Source organism: Mastomys coucha, unplaced genomic scaffold, assembly GCF_008632895.1.
Source record: "Mastomys coucha isolate ucsf_1 unplaced genomic scaffold, UCSF_Mcou_1 pScaffold16, whole genome shotgun sequence".
NCBI classification, from domain to species: domain Eukaryota; kingdom Metazoa; phylum Chordata; class Mammalia; order Rodentia; family Muridae; genus Mastomys; species Mastomys coucha.
This window is the reverse complement of record NW_022196898.1, coordinates 32,941,599-32,958,908: the sequence shown is the minus strand read 5'-3', so window position 1 is coordinate 32,958,908 and position 17,310 is coordinate 32,941,599. Positions and strand designations below refer to the sequence as shown.

The following is a 17,310-nucleotide window of genomic DNA, read 5'->3' as shown; positions in this document are numbered from 1 at the left end:
CCCTTTTTCTTTTTCCACTTACAGTTCTCAGTGATTGCAAAACGGAAGTCAAGTTTTCCCATGTTTGTTGAAGTACAGACTTACTTTAGGCCAGGGATAAATTGTCAACTCAGGTTGAGAATCTGGACTAGTACAGAACTGAGAACGCATGACTTTTTTATCTGTCATCTGTGCTAGGGATCCATTTGTAGGGTAATTGCAGAGATGTTGCAACTGTTTATACAGCATTTGAAATCCTAGACTTCTTCTCCCCGGAGAGCAGGGTCAGACTGTTTATATCTCTCATCAGTTGAGTGAGAGTCACTTTATCATTTTAAATGGTACCTCCATCCTGCCCTGTTTCCTGATAACCCACCTTCACCAAGAGACTGGAACAGGCAGCAACAATTAGACATTACCAAAGGACGGGTTTTTAAGCTAGTCCCTTATCTTTCAAGGTACACAGATTTTGTTTTGTATTTGCTGGATCAGGGGGAACTGTAAGAAATGGGGATGTAGAATAGACGTACTCAAGTTTATACAAAATTAAAGGGGAAGGCACGTTCTATTTTTATTTTACAGTCTGCTGTCCCAGAGCGTTGGCTGTTTGGAATGCAACCTATGCCCTGTTGGCAGGGATTTGGAATCAATTTACAGTATGTGAGATGATAACACATGTTCTGGATCAAGGGCAGGGAATGTTCGGAGCTGAAACTCTGTCTGTCTCCCCATTAGCAGAAAGTCTTGCAAACTTGAAGCTAGAGAAGTGCCTAAAAACGTGAGGCTCAATGTGTATGTGTGCGTTTATAAATGCAACACAAAACATAGGCCCAGGATAAGTGCCATAAGTCAAGGTCATCAAAAAAGATAAAGACAAAACCCCACCTCCATTGAACAGATCTCCTGGTATTTGGTAGAGATGCTATTTTTTGTGAACTAGAAATACAGCTGTATGCACTTTGACATCTGCACCCAGTGTTACAACAATGTTCAACAACAGCTGGAGAATGCATCTGAGACTCAATGGTGGGGAGAAGAAACTCAGTGGAAAGCGTCCATCTTAAGGCACAGCAGTATGTGTACAAAATTCAGACAGTGTAAGTTGAAACCTGATACCCCCGAGGCACGAGGTAGAAGCTGACTCTTGGCTCTAGAAGCTAAACAATCAAGTAATGTGTATGTGCATGTAAGCACAAGCATGAGGCGGGCATCATTCAGAAGGCTTTGTGAAGCCAAATGGCAAGGCCTAGCCGAACAATGAAATGCTGTTCTTCGAAAGATGGGATTTGCACATAGAAATGATCAGAAAAAGTTACTTAAATCCTAAAACCTGTTGTGTTCTGGATCCTTGTAATGAATGTCTTATTTTTTTTTTACTATACCTGTATACACATATATGTATATATATGTGTGTGTATGCGTGTATATATATACACATACACATATATATATGTGTGTGTGTGTGTGTATGTATGTATATACATATTTTTTCTCTGATGATGGTCCTGAGTGAATGAATGTCAGTGGCCATGTGATTTTAAATATCCAGACTATAAAATCATTGCACAAATCATAATTGACTTGGTGTTTTTAGAACATTTTACTAATTGACAACATGGCTGACTTAAGTATGTCTGAATTATACATCACCAAAATTTTTTGCCAAAAAGAATCTGATTAAATACATGGTCAAGAAAAAAAAGCACAGCTTCAGTTAGAAGAAAGATTATCTTATTGTTTATTTGAGTTTAGAAGTATAAGAATTTGTGAAATGAGCCAGGCTTGGGCTGAGGCAAGAAGATTATTTGAGCCTAGGAATCTGATGTCAGCATGAGCAACATCACAAGCTCATTCTCAAAAAATGAATAAAGGAGGGATGGGGCTGTAGCACAGTGGTTGATCCATGGTACTGAAAAGAAAGAAGGCTTGCCTGATGTGTTCAAGGCCCTGGGTTTGATCCCCAGTACCTCATAAACCAGGTGTAACTTAGGAGGTGGAGGCAGAAAATCAGGAATTTAAGGCTATCCTTGGTTGCATAATGAGTTTGGAGAAACTCATTATGGGGTACATGAGAACCTGTCTCAAAAAAGCTTGTAAAATCATCTCTTGATTTTGTTGTGCCAGGAAACGTTTGTGAGTCCCCAAAAGACCACCAAGGAGCCGATTCCCATGCAACCACATTAGGGTCTCTTTATTCAAGCTGGAGCCACACCTCCACCTCTGAAGTAGGAGAACGGGAAGGGAGGCCCCCTGAGCCCAGTTTCAGGCAAGCATTTATAGAGGCAAGAAGAGGGTATCTTGCCCGGTACACATCTGATTGGGGGCATTTAACCCAATTGGCTGGTGCCAAGAGCCAAACCACAAACTTAGCTTCTGCTTTCCTCCCGAATGGTGGTTGTTAGGAAGTGAAGTGTCAGGGGCAGGCTTGTAACCTGGGGGTGCAGATTTGTTGGGGAGTAACCTGGAGACTGATGCTAGACACAGGTCTTGTTAGGGGTAACCTGGAAACTGGCACAGGTACCAGCCTGTTGGTTAACTTGAGTTCAACCTTAGGTCAGGTTCTCCAAGATGGAGTCCGAACCCAAAAGATTTGGTCTCTCAGTTTGAGTATATTGTCAAAGAACACCATGGCTAACTTTGCAGTCTCAGGCAGAGTGACACTCTAGTGTGCTAGTTACCCTTTCATGCTGTGACAAAATGCCTGAGAAAATGACTTAAAGGAAGACATAATTATTTTGGTGGATGATTTTGGAGGTTTAGATCCATTGCCCCTGAGCTCTTGTTTGTCATGAGGCAGCGTGTGATGAAGAGATTGCGTGGCAGAGCAGAGCTGATCACCACATAGCATCCTAAAGCAAAAAAAAAAAAAAAAAAAAAAAAAAAAAAAAAAAAAAAAAAAAAAAACACACACACACACACACAATGAGGGAAGAGTCGGCTTTTTTTTATTTTTTAAATTTATTTATTATTATATATAAGTACACTGTAGCTGTTTTTAAACACACCAGAAGAGGGTGTCAGATCTCACTCCAGATAGTTGTGAGCCACCATGTGGTTGCTGGGATTTGAACTCAGAACCTTCAGAAGAGCAGTCAGTGCTCTTAACCACTGAGCCATCTCACCAACCCCACCTTCTTTGTCTTAAGAGCAAGCATTATGCTGGGCAGTGGTGGCACATGCCTTTAATCCCAGCACTTGGGAGGCAGAGGCAGGTGGATTTCTGAGTTCAAAGCCAGCCTGGTCTACAGAGTGAGTTCCAGGACAGCCAGGGCTACACAGAGAAACCCTGTCTCAAAAAAACAAAAAAAGAGCAAGCATTATAAAGCATTTTTTTTTCCAGCAAAGTGCTTCTACATATGTTACTCTATCAAACCCTACCTACCTATTCCCCTTTGCTCTAATATAACTGGTGGCCTTTTTCTTGAGGAGTGGCCAGACATATCCAATTTTAACATCTGAGCATCATTTTTCCAGAGACCCACATCAGTTCCCCTGGACAACTAGGACTATTCTAGCCATTCCCTGTCCAGAATCTACTCCTTGTGAACTGCCAACCAGGACCGAATTCCTGTTATGGAGATGCCTGGACTGACTTGCTCTTTAAAAGAGCAGAGAAATCCAGTCACTCTTCTCCTCCATGTAAGTCTCCCACACCTTGCTCACTCTCTTCCCGATGACCCCACTCCCCAGCCTTCCTTTATTTCCCTCAAGCATGCAAGATTTATCCCTTTGCAAAAGGGAAACAAATAATATGATGTGAGTGTGTGTGTGTGTGTACACGTGCATGAGCACACCTGCATGTACACGAATGCCACCCATGCACATTTCCACAGCACACCTGTGGAAGTCAGAGGACAATTTGGGGAGGTCAGTTCTTGTACTTTGTGAGCCCTAGAATTTGAACTCAGGCCCTAAGGCTTGGCAACAAATGCCTTTACCTTGAGGTATTTCACTGTGCCTCCTGCCAAGGAGAATGAATCCTTACACCATTTGATAGGAGAAGGAGCGCAGAGCCCAGCTTAGGCTTCTGTAAGTTTTTGAGTAGTAATTTGTGTTTAAGCAAATACCCTCACCCCTGTTGATCCTGTCAGCCACCCTCCCAGATGGAGCCCCGTCTCCTTTCTCCTTCACAAACCCCACATTCTGCCCAAAGTCAGACCTCTTCCTCCTCCACATTTTTTCCAGTCAGAAGTTCCTTTCATTAGCACTTCCTCCTACCTCTTCCTGTTTACAGGATTAAAATGTATGCTCATGTGCAATATATATTTCCCATTGAATACTTTCTCCCTGAGGCTGCCAAACTGTTCTTTTTGTTTTATTTTGTTTTGTTTTCTGCTTAGGGGCTTTACCTGGCATCTTTCCAGTTTGAGCTCTTATAAATAACATTGCCATAAATAACTCACAAAATATATTTAAATTGTTTACTCTAAACTTCTAGTAACTACCACTAGGTCAAGGGCCATTTTTAGGTTCTTATCCCTTATTCAGGTTTTCTTCAAGGAAGGGGATCGTCTCAAAATGTCTTTGGTGCTGTAGGAGTAGAGTTCTTCAAATCCTTCTCAATACTAAATTTTATAATAATTCACCTTTTTTTTTCTGATGCTATGAGCTTATATAAAGTGACATTGCAAGGCTGGAGCTATAGACAGTTGGCATGAGTTAAGCCTTGGGGCTCAATCGCCAGCATCAAAATACAATACAATACAATACAATACAATACAATACAATACAATACAATGCTACCACAGCTGTCCTGGTTTGCTCTTCTAAGAACCCACATAAAAAAGCTAGACTTGGGTAGTGCATATCCAAGAACCCAGCACTCCTGTGATGGAGACAGGAGATTCACCCTGAAGGTGGCCAATCAACACAGAGACAGAGACCTCACAAGAAACTTTGCCTCAAAATAATAATAGCAATTAATAATAATAATAATAATGAAGTAATAGCAACTTAATAATAATAACAATAACAATAGGGGGCTGGAGAGATGGCTCAGCAGTTAAGAGCACTGACTGCTCTTCCAAAGGTCCTGAGTTCAAATCCAAGCAACCACATGGTGGCTCACAACCATTTGTAACAAGATCTGACACCCTCTTCTGGGGTGTCTGAAGACAGCTACAGTGTACTTACATATAATAAATAAATAAGTCTTTAAAAAAATAACAATAACAATAATAATAATAATAATGGGAAGAGGGCTGGAGAGATGGCTCAGAGGTTAAGAGTACTGACTGCTCTTTTCCTGAGATCCTGAGTTCAACTCCCAGAAACCACATGGTGGCTCACAACCACCTGTAATAGGATCCAATGCCCTCTTCTAGTATATCTGAAGACAGCGATGGAGTACCCATATATATAGAATAAATAAATAAATAAATCTTTAAAAAAATAATAATGGGAAGAACTGACTCCCCCAACCTGCCCTGTTGTCTCCACATGTACACCTGCCAACACAGTCTCTCTTCTCTCTCTCCCTCTCTTTCTCTCTCTCTCTCCTTCCTTCTCTCTCTCTCTCTCTCACACACACACACACAGACACACACAGAGATAAATCTTTAAGAAGAATTCAGGACTCAAATAATCTTTAATACATAGCAAAAATTTCAGGATGGGTGGGGTAAGTCATTCCATTATATCTATTGGCAAGACTCAGGAGGGGGGGGTAGACCTTTAATTGCTAGTTAGTAATACTGCTACTGCTGTAACCTGCATATATATTTCCTCATCCACTGATAACTGCCAATGTTTCTTGGCTATTTATCCACCCTTCAGGTTTCAACCCCAGCATGCCACTTCCAGCTTAAAGCGCTCACACAGAATGAGGGCCCTAGGGAGGAACAGGGGTCATGTAGCCAGCGGGAATGGGAACCAAAGTTCCCTGAGCCCTAGACAGTGTTCTTTCTCCCATGTCCTGTATTTCCCACTGCTTTCTGGAAATACAAATGTCTCAGGAATGCAGCTGTGTGATGCCTTCCCTCACAGCCCTCCCTCAGTGGCCATGGGCTGAGGCTCCCACTCCAGCTGTTTGCGATTCTGCTCCTTGGCTCCGACCCACTGTCTCAAGGACTCTCTTAAGAGCTGAGCTCCAGTCTGTGACGCTTCCTACTGTTCCTTCTAGCTACTGTTGGTGGTGGAGTGGCCTCAGGTTATGTCTCTGCGTGTCTTGTTGGGCTGCAGCGTTCTTCCCAGGCTCAAAGGCTGTTTCTCCCCACATCAGCAATGGCCAGCCAGGCTGTGAAGATTGAGTCACATGGAATTAGTTTCCTATGCAGGTGAAGGCCCTCACTAGTCATGATCAGAGGCTTCTATTCTGATGGAAGCATGGAGAGGTATGAGTCTCAATGGGTGTGGAGTCAGATATGTCATATTCTGTCCTCCTGGGAAGGTGTCCTTCTCAGGAACTGAATGGGCAATTCTATCATGTCCATAAGGGCATACTTTTATTTCCTACACACATATACACACTCACACAGAGATAAAGAGGGACAGAGACAAACACAGATAGAGAGACAGAGTTAGGTAGAGAGACAGAGACAGTAGATAGGTAATAGGAGAGAGAGGGAGGGAGAGAAAGAGAAATACACATGTACTGACTTTAGCCTGTTGTAGGAAAATGCACTGGCCTATTAGTAGAGTCAGGGGCTAAGTTGCCTGGGTTTGAATCCTGGCTCAGAGGGAGGTTCTCTTGATGTCTGCCTACCTAGGTAAGCATTTGATCCTTTCATTGGCAGGGCATTTTGTTGTTTTGTTTTAGATAGGTATATACTACATGCCCAACCTGGTTTTTCTTCTTCTTCTTTTTTTTTTACATTTGTCTGTTTGTTTTTGAGGAGATGGGGAGCTGCCCTGATGCCTAGATTGGGCTCACACCTCTGGGCTGAAATGCCCCTCCCATAGCCTGCTGTAGCTAGAACTACAGGCGTGTGCCACTGTGCCTGGCTCTTCCTGTTCTTGTTAGCTCTGAAGAAACACTGATCATAGGAAGATGGGCAGATGAACCCTTACCTAAGGTGCTCCTCTCTCAGTCAGTGGGCAGTTGTATATGGCCTTTGGAGGCCGAGTAAGAGAGCCTTATCCTGGTGAAGGTGACTCTGACTTAAACCTGTGTCAGATGGAAGAACTGAGGCAGAGCACCTGTGAAGGCCATAGTTTCTGCTGGCCTGGCATTGAAGTTGACTTGGTGACACCATTTTGTGAGCCATCTTTCCTCTCCTGCATTGACCATCCAATGCTCAGGCTTTGTCTTATTCGGGGTCTCCTGCCCCTCCCCCAATATGTGTATATATATATATATATATATATATATATATATACACACACATATATATGTATATATATTATACACACACAAGTATATACATGTAAATGTATATATACATATATATGTATGAATATATATATTATATATTATATATATTTAACTTTGCTAAGTGATCCTAGATGGGCTAGCCAGGTATGTGGGGGGAAAACAGACCCCCTTTATCACTCCTCCTTCAAAATATGTAGCTCCCAAGTGCTGAACCAGCAGGTTGTTATTTGAACTTTATGTGCCAAGCCTAACATGACTGTAATTTGAAGGCACGCCAATCCAGGAAGCTGTGAAGTTGCTCTACATGGTAAATTCTGAAGCAGTAAAAATTGATGAATTTTAAAAGCTTGGGTTTCTGTTTTGCAAGCTCTCAGGTTAGGACAGAAAACCACTCAAAGCTAGAAGCAGAAAGGACTTAGAGAATGTCTCATTTTATGACTTTTTAAAAGGCCATGGAGGTGAAGTGTCTCATAGGCTGTAAAGCATATTGCAGAGAGGTTATTCAGATGGATAAGTCAGGAAAATGGTCACTTAGCTCTGGAAGCTAGTATAAAGTGAGTTTGGGGAGCTCCTACAACAGCTGAGTTATAGGATTTAACTCATACTGTACAACATGGTTACCTCAGGTAAATGGGAAGACCACCTGCCCCCATCTCTGTTGCTCAGTATAATGTTGCTTCTGGAATCATGCAACAGTCAATAAGCAGAAAGGCTCTCTGTGGTTTGGACATTTTGTTAAAAGTGTTCCCTGTTTCATGTTTCTGGTCCCATTGTGACTTTTGCTCAGTATTTCCAACTAGGTGCTTTTTGTTGTTGTTGATGTTGTTCTTAGGTTTGAACCCGGAGCCTCGAGAATGTCAGGGCAAGTGCTCAACCACTAAGCTATACACTCAGCTCCACTAAGCTATACACTCAGCTCCACTAAGCTATACACTCAGCTCCACTAAGCTATACACTCAGCTCCACTAAGCTATACACTCAGCTCCACTAAGCTATACACTCAGCTCCACTAAGCTATACACTCAGCTCCACTAAGCTATACACTCAGCTCCACTAAGCTATACACTCAGCTCCACTAAGCTATACACTCAGCTCCACTAAGCTATACACTCAGCTCCATCTCATTGCATATATTCAAATGATCACGGTTACAGCGGTGGTCAGCATGAGTTCAACTACCTGTTCACTTGAGGATGCTATGAAGTTTCGTCCCAATGCCCTGAAGTATAGATTAAGAACTTGTTTTGAATTCTAGTTTTGCTCTCACTGTCTTATGACTGAGCAATTATACCTTGCTTCTCTGTGTGCTCTGAGCCAAATGTTAGTTAGCATCCCCTCCAGTTCATTTGTAGTAGTATTATTAGGAGGTGGCGCATTTGACAAGTGGTCAGGTTGTGAGGGTTGTTAGGATTTGAAGATGAAATGCCCCCACAGGCTCCTGTGTTGGTCCCAGCTGGTGCTGCGGTTTTGGGAGGTGACAGAACTTTCAGGAGGCCTAGCCTCAAGTGGTTTCTGTCAGACATCCTGTCACAGGGGTGAGAAAAGTTACTAGCACAAAGGTGGAAGCCTCAGGAATGGGACTGGTGCCTTGTCAAAAGACCTCAGAGAACTTCTTGCCACTTCTGTGATGAGAAGACATATCGAATTGATAGAATTAGGAGTTGGGCCTTCACCAGACACTGGATCTATGTTAACCTCAGACTCCTCCTTCTAAAATCATGGGGAACCAGTCTATGTTATTTTCAAGCCACCCAGTCTAGAGTATTTTGATATAGAAGTCTTAATGGACTAAGACACTGTATCTCAATTTCCCTAAGTGTAAAACAGTAATAACAGCACCTATATTCTTTGGGATTATTGGAGGATGGAATGACTTACATGCAAAGTATTTAGGACAGGGCTTTGCACATCATGCATGCTACATGAGCATTTCTAACATCATTTCTCAAAGCAGCAGCTGAGCTCCCATAGTTTAAGACAATGGTTCTCACTGTAACCTGGTAACCTGTGGGTTACGACTCCTTTGAGGGTCACATATCAGATGTCCTGCATATAGGATATTTACATTACAATTTATAACAGCAGCAAAAGTTACAGTGCGAAATAGCAATGAAATAACTTTCTGGGTAGGGGGGTCACCAGCATGAAGAACTGTATTAAAGGGTTGTAGCATTAGGAAGATTGAGAACCACTGCTTTAAGATGTAAATGGTGCCAGAAGTAGAAAAGTAGGTAGCATTTCTGCTTTCCAGGGTAGGGCTAAATATTACATTGTTGTTTATGTAGGATCTTGAGTAATGGTTTCCCCAAGGCCATGTTACCAAGACACTGCCTCATTTTTCTTGCTGCCCATGGACAGTTTATCTTTTCCAACAATGAGGGAGTAAAACAAGCAAGGATCTATACATTTTGATTCCCCAAACAGACAATTTTCAACCATAAAGTGAAACTCATTAAGTTAATGTATTTTCTACCTTGGAGGTTTATATGGATAACTGTCTCTGTAGGCCATATGCCAGCACGCACAAAGGTCCATAGAACGGCAAGGTCCGTATGCTTAGATGTATGGAGACTCAAAATAAATATATGACAGATTATCACTGTAATGGCATGTGGGGAGGCCATTTTTATAGTTAGTTGCAGTTCATTCTATACACTTTGCAACTATAGCTGGGTCTCTGTAGGTTTTTTAAAAATTTACTACAAATATCCTATATCAAGTAGAGTTAAAACCTGATATAAAAAAGGTTTCTAATTTAAATTTTTGTCAAGAGCCAGAAGGTGAGATGAGGTAACGTTTCAACAAGGGTTAGTTGTTTCACCTCCTAGCCTTAGTTTCTAAGTAGAATAAGGGCTGTGCTACTTCCGTCAGGTTCTTATGAAGTCTATAGCCATGCAGGTACCACGAGTTTCCAATGACAGATTAGAAAGTGGAACTTCTCTTTCAGGACATAGTTCCTGGTTTGGCCTTTAGTCAGTGAGTCTGTGGAATGAGATGCTCTCTTTGCTTCAGGCATCCTTGAACGAGGGCTTAGTATGATTAACTCCAGCCCCTCTGGACACTCCATGTACATGCAAACACAACAGCAGTATGTAAGCGATGGACTGGGAGAGTCAGATGTAATGATCAGGACATAGGGATTTCAGTGGAGAAAACAGAGAGTGAGGGCTGTTGAGATGGCTCCTCAGGTAAAGGCATTTGCTTCCAAGCCTGATAACCTGGGATTGTTCCGGGCTTTCCATGTGACGCAAAGAGAACTGGCTCCTGGATCTCTGTGAGTTTGAGGCCAGGCTTATCCAAACAGACAGTTCCAGGACAGCCAGGCATAAAATAAAATTTAAAAAATATATAATAAAAGAAATTTAAAAGAAAGTGCAAAAGCTCAAAGGTGGGTTTAGTACTGGTGGGCTTGAAGAACATGGAGACCAGTGAGCTGAGGAGCAGTGGTTACTGGAAAGGCCAGACTAAGCACTCAGAAGGTGGGCATGGCTAGATCTCTTAGGGTTCTTACAGCACAGTTTTACTCTAATATAAATTCTGTTTCTGCTACAGAAAACTAGTGGAGAGCTTCATGCACAACTGGGGCTCTATTTTTAAATGGCCATTCTGGATCTGGTACAGTTGTGCTGTACGGAGCTCGGGAGCAGAGAGCCAGTACGAGGACGCATAGGCGCTGCGTGAGGTTGTGCTGTACAGAGCTCGGGAGCAGAGAGCCAGTACAAGGACGCATAGGCGCTGCGTGAGAGACTGGGGAGCAGGCACTGCCGTAACAGGGGCAGTGGACACATTATGATTTTTAAAGGGTATAAAGGAAAGAAGAATTAAATATGACTCCTGGCTTTAGGCTTGAGGAACTAAGTAGATGGTGGTACCATAACTTGAACTCAAGACTCCGAAGTAGTAAGTCTGGATAGATGAAATTGAGAATTGGAGACATGTCATGTTTGAGATGCTTATAATACAGTGAGCTATTAATGACAAGCAGGTGACAAACATTAAGAGTGGAGCTTCCAGGTATGCTAAAAATTTGAGACTCACATTCTTAAAGATCATAACCCGGGGGCTATGATTCCATTCAGAGAGGTATGAAGTGTATAGAGGACTACACCCTGAGACTCTTGCTCAGGATGGGCATGGGAGGTAGAAGGTGCCAACAAAAAAGCCTAATGTCTTAGCTTGTTTTATACTGCTGTCAATGAATACTACGGAGTGGGCAATTTATAAGGAAAGAAATGTATTCCTAACAATTCAGAACCTGGGAAATCTAAGATATCTGGTTTGTGCCTGCAGGGGCGGCCTTCTTTCAGGGCAGAGAATTCTTAATAATTGCAGACACTGGAGATTTCAGGAGGTAAGATGCGGTGAAGTTATAGCAAGTGGCTAAACGAGGTAGCTTGGCAAGTAAGGGCTATTCCCTCTCACCGTGACCCACAGTTCGAGTCCTGGGACCCACAGGGTAGAAAGAAAGGATGACTTCATGGGTTACCTTTTAACTTCCACACATACACTCACACAAAAAATAAATGTAAAAGTAATTCTAAACAATGGTGTAGCAAAAAGAGTGCCTTTGAGTCAAGGCAGGGATATAGGTTTCTACCCTGCTTGTGGGAATTTCCTTCTAGCCAGAGCTGAAGCTTCGACCCCAGTGGCTTAGTGAAACTCTTGCTCTTCTTTCACTGGGGTAAGGCCAGCAGAAGGCTGCTCCATTGGGATCATTAGGAATGATCCCAATGTTTGAATGATAAATGGTATGTTAGTCAATAGCCAATTTGTGCACCTGAAGCATCAGTATCACATTTAAACCTTTATAGGTGTGCCATACCTCCACAATCGGAATAAACTGTAATATGACTTCTAGCATTTATTGAGCGCCTAATACCAGATGTTTAGCATGCCTTATCACATCTCATCTTCACAGTACTTCCTGTGACTTAGCATAACTTGTCTTCTTCTCTAGATTAGGGTTGTTGGGTTTACCACTTGAGTCAAATTTATGTAGGATATAATTTGTGTCTAGACTCGCTTTTCACTCTTAAAAACAAAAACAAACAAACAAACAAAAAACCCCCAAAATAACAGTTAAAAACCATTTTTAACATCATGGATATTTTAAAATAAGAATTGATATTGTCATCATGGTTTTGTGGTACGGAGGATTAAAGCCAGGGTCTTGTGAATGGGTCGTGCTCCTGAGTACATCCCCTGCCTTCCTTTCCTTTAATTTTGAGGCAGAGTCTCATAAACTTGCCTAGGTGGTCTTTATATGGACTCTGTTGCCCTCAGGATGGCCTGGAGAGTTCTCTATTCTCCTGCCTCAGCATTGCTAGAAACCAGAATTTATAGGCCCGAGCCACTAGACAGAGTTGAGGGTGAGTTTTTTTGTTACTATATTTTGCTTTTTGTTTTTAGCTTATGAAGTAGCTTTAATAACAACAACAACATCAAAAGTTAAATAAAAAGAATAAAGATTTTCCTCAATTTCTCAGCTCTAACAGTCAGCGGCTCTGTCACTGACGGGGATAGCAGGAACATAGCATAAATACATAGGTGCTATCTTTGGAGAACAATTTTACTTCAAAACATGGGAGCTGTTTAATAGGCCATACCTTCCTGTTGCTCATGAGTCAGCATGAAACATCCCTCCAGAGAAGGCTGAGTGGGTCAGATTTATCTAAGAAGACAGCTGTGTGGTCCTGGATCCTTCTCCAGCCTCGTGCATGCAGATACATGCTTCTGGCTTCGTGAACAACGGTCAGTCAGCCCACTTTGTAAAGATCTCAGCGTGGAAGTAGCTGCCCTGGAAAACCTTTGGTAGAAGAATGAATGAGAGCAGACTCAAATGCGGCCGATGGCAATGTTCCTCAGTGTTTTAAGTAGTTCTCATGGAGACTGTGATACTTTTTAGTATGGGACTTTTTATTAGTCAAAAGGTAAAATAATTTAAAAATCGGTGGAGTTTCGTGTCATGACTTTTTAAATTAGACCTGTCAATACTTGTTTTCTTAGTATAGGTTTAAAATTAATTAACCTTAAAATTAACATATAACATTAACATAATAAATACTAAGGGAAAACCGAAACCCCTTGTGTGGGCTATTCAAGTGTTGGTTTGTGGTACTGTGACTTGAACCAAGAGCCTTCCGTGTGCTAGCCAGGCTACACCATCGGCCCAGTACATAGTCTTCTGATTGTTTGAGACCCTTGAATGCAGTGAGGGAATTTCAGCATCCAAGGAGCAAATGGAAACAAGAGAAGTGAAATGAAGAGGAAAAAAAGGGTTCAGTGGGATAGGACAGGACATCCTTGCTAGGGATGCACTCAGGCAATCTAGAGAGAAAAAAAAAAAAAAAAAAAAAAAAAAAAGAAAAGAAAAAGAAAAAGAAAAAAGAAATAATTGTAGCAGCTGCTCAAGCTACACAAAGCAAAGTAACATTTTTTGTGGACATTTGCTTTTATCAAGTGTTACATATGGCAAAGAAATCAGGTGGGAACCTCATTTAGAGTTACATCCAGACAACGAGATTGGGTTCACAGTCTGGTATTATGAAGACAGCATCCAACGTTCATATTGTCCTTGTCTAGCATCTGACCTGCTATGGGACCACGTTTTTTCCCCATAGTCTAGACTGGCAGGCTCCAGGAGCAATTAAATAGAAGATCAATGTAAGCAGACAGGTGTATACCATCACTTCCTGTAGCTCACACTCTCGGGGTTTCATACGAGCTCCGTTTGCTGCACACAGCAAATCAACTTAAAAAATACATTTCCAAGTATGACTTACACTACTTATTAATGTTGGAAACCCGGCAGGCGATCATGCCCTCCACTTCAACTACCGTTTACTAAGTGGCTGGCTCACTTTTGCAGTCTGACTCTGCAGGTACATCTGCAGGATTCTTGAAGGTCTAACCTAAGCTCTCCCACCTGTCAGGACTTGGACAGTCTCCACAGAGGGCGCTGAGCGCATTACCGCCACGTGGCGGTGAGGTCAGCCTCTCGGGTGTTGGTTGGGAGAGCTTTTTATTCTAAATTACAGACCTCGCGGCCACCGGATATCCTCGCTGCATAACTGGCAGTAGCTGTGCGGCTGCACTCGCGTTTCCTGACAACCACAGCAACAGTTCCACTAATATCCTGTTCAAGGCCAAGCGCTGGGCTACGATTCATTCCCAGGACCCCTCCCCCGGGGTTGCTGCCCCCATCGGGGCCCGGGTGTCATCCCCAAAGAGAACCTCATGAAAGTTCACGAGAACACCCTCTCCCCGTGGGCCGCGAGTCCCAGCCCCCAGAGTCAAGCTTCTGGGGGCCCTCGAGCACGTGCTGCGCGCCGTGAGCGTTCGCATTGTCCTCGTCCCTCCGCTCCCCGCCGCGTTCCATCCCCTTCTATCTGCGGAGCACACGCGCTCGGGAGCAAGCGGCGCGCCGGCGCTGAGCAGCAGTCCAACAGCTGCGGGGGCGGGCCCAACAGCGGGGGGCGGGGCCGGAGGTGGGGCGGGGCCAGGGCGCGGGGGCGGGCCCGGGGCGCGGCTAGGCGGCCCAGGCGCCAGCAAGCGAGAGAAGGAGATCGCTGCGAGCGAGCGCGGCGAGCACCAGCATGGCGGGGCTCCGGCGCCCGCAGTCCGGCGCCTACCGCCGCACGGCCGCCGCCGTGAACCTTCTGCTGGGCGTCTTCCAGGTCCTGCTGTCCTGCTGCCGTCCAGGAGGGGCTCAGGGACAAGGTCAGCCCGTCGTCGGGGCTGGCTGTCCCCGCCGCCCCGCCCCCCCTTTCTTTTAGGGAACTGTTGAAATCTGTGAGGGTTCGCGGAGGAAGGGGACTCGGGCGGCTGGGGAAGACGGGCTGCTGCAGCCCTAAGACCGCAGCGTCCCCTCGGCGGCTCTAGGCCAGGCCAGGAGCGGGCAGAGCGGGGATCGGGGACCGCTAGCCGCGGGCGCCCCGGAGCCTTTGTGCGCGGGCCCCTGCGCCCCGGGCGCATCCCCCGCTTTGTGTGGCGCGCGGGTGCCTCGCCGCGCCCGGCTTCCTGCAGCTTTGTTTCCCCCAGCCCGGTGGCTTGGGGGTCGCCGTGCCTGGTGCGGTGGCTTCATCCCCTGGTCTTGACCAAGCCCGCACGCCCTCACCTTCTGGACCCCGGGGTCGCCGGCTGGGCGTTGTATTTGCATCCTGGGCTCACAGCCTCGGGTGGCCTGCCCCTGCGAGGGGGAGAAGGAGACTTGTTTGGGGGCAGACGGGTGGCACGAGGGGACGGGCGAGGAAACAGGAAGCATTTCTTTGCCGTGCATTACAAACGCGGTGTGTTTTTTTGGTGTCCGTGCAGCGTTTGAGCCCTTGCCGAACGTGGTGGAGCTGTGGCAGGCAGAAGAAGGGGAACTCCTGCTGCCCACTCAGGTGAGGAGGACCGGTGACGGGACGGGTGTGGGCGTGTGAGGGAGGAGAGGCCTGGAGGTGGCCGGCCTTCCCCCAAGTGGCACAGGAGCGCTCGGGTCACTTTGCAAGGCAAATAAACGGTCGTGCCGAGCCTGAACACCTGGCAACGATGGCTCTTCTGTCTGCTCCCGCGCCATGTGACAGGGTGTGAGTCAGGGCCGCCCCAAGTTCAGAAGGTGGGGTGTCCAGGCCACCTCAGCAGGGTTGTGTGTCTCACAGCCTTGTGCCTGGCTAGTGGCGGCTTCCTTGGCTTGTTAGTGGTCCAGGGTGGGTGGAGGACTTGCTTCTGGGTCTACACTGCTGTGTCTAAGCAGTCGGGTGTGGTGTGGATGGCAAGTGGCTGGAGAGTTGAACACAATGGGAATATTGATTTCATAAATGTTAGTGAGTGGTTCTTGCCATTAGCCTAAGTAGCTTTGGGATGAAGAAGTGACTTTAAAGAAGTATAATCTTGGAGTTTCTCCAAGTGTCTTTAATTCCTGTTAGCACACACCCACTTAAGAACCTGAATTTCAGGTTTTTTCACCCCCCTACGATGATATAATGATTACATGTGGAAAAATAATTGCTAACGTTTTATTGGGAATGTGTAGTGTAGAGAGCTTCAGGCTGCAGCGGATGTGGTACTGCAAAGCTTTTGTCTCGAATTGCATGTTTCAGTTATGCAAGAAATGCTCATTGACTTGCAAAAGGTACCCTACCCACTTAAACATAATTTTGAGAACATAATTTGATGACCGTTCTTCACCAGCAGTGTAGTAGAGACCCAAAATGCATTTGGGGGTGTGTGTTTGGAGTGATAAGAGAGCATTAGCTTGCCTGTTTAAAGTGTTCGTTTCTTCCAGTGCTGGTGGCAGCATTAAAGTCAGAGTGTTAAACTCTAACTTCTCTGCACTCTCCAGGTTTACCGTTCTCTCTCACTGAAACGGCAACCGTGCACAGTGCTGCCTTTGAGATATTTGGAATATTCATTTTGACCAGGGCCAATGAATAACAGCGTACAGGCAGAGGTGATTTTTAGGAGAAACTTTCCCAGATTTTTCCCGAAGGCCAGCAGGCTCCAGGAAACCTACCTACCCTTTGAGATTAAGCCCCACTAGCAAGAAGTGTTTCTTCTAAAAGTATATTCCCATATGGATTTTTAACCCTTGAGTTTTAAATAATACATCTGTTTTGAAAAGAGAGGAAACAAAAACCAAAACCGAAAAAACCAACCAAAGCCTCAAAGCTGAAATCAGTTATAACTTTAACTGAGATCCTACACTTAGCACTTGGTGTGTTTAAATAGTCATATTTGTGAATATCAGTTGTTTAACAGCAGCATGAGTGACCTTTGACCCAGAGAATTCTTCATTGGGGGGGGGCTGCCCTGTGCACTATAGTCTGCTGAATATCATTCCTGGTCTTTGCCCCTTGGATACAGTGACACTTTCACTACAGTCGTGATATCCTCGTCTCTCTCCCTCTCCATTCTGGGTGTTTGCTGTGGTTTAAAATAAGGTCTTGCAATGTTGCCTCCAATTCCTCCACTCAAGCCATCCTCCTGTTTCATCCCCCAGTTAGCTGGAGCCACAGGAATGGATATCTTCTATTGGA

At 44.6% G+C, this 17,310-nt stretch overlaps 1 protein-coding gene and 1 long non-coding RNA gene across 6 annotated transcripts in view; one reads left to right on the top strand and one right to left on the bottom strand.

The window, feature by feature from the left end:
* Positions 1 to 5,552: 5,552 nt before the first annotated feature.
* On the bottom strand, positions 5,553 to 14,687 carry LOC116093045. Of its 2 annotated transcripts, XR_004119600.1 has the most exons (3): positions 14,331 to 14,687; positions 12,898 to 13,097; positions 5,553 to 6,214 (listed from the first exon to the last, which is right to left on the bottom strand). It is a non-coding gene; the product is annotated as an uncharacterized LOC116093045 (long non-coding RNA). The 2 variants fall into 2 exon arrangements; XR_004119599.1 differs by lacking the exon at positions 5,553 to 6,214 and having other exon boundaries at positions 12,843 to 13,097; positions 14,331 to 14,685.
* Positions 14,688 to 14,782: 95 nt separating this feature from the next.
* The window catches only part of Tmem131l (transmembrane 131 like), a 141,512-nt gene continuing 138,984 nt past the window's right edge, over positions 14,783 to 17,310 (top strand). For all 4 annotated transcript variants that reach the window (XM_031374204.1, XM_031374202.1, XM_031374201.1 and 1 more), the window contains exons 1-2: positions 14,783 to 15,010; positions 15,605 to 15,675. In XM_031374204.1, the coding sequence (XP_031230064.1) occupies positions 14,887 to 15,010; positions 15,605 to 15,675 (195 nt within the window). In that variant the 5' untranslated portion in view covers positions 14,783 to 14,886. The remainder of the gene's footprint in view (positions 15,011 to 15,604; positions 15,676 to 17,310) is intronic.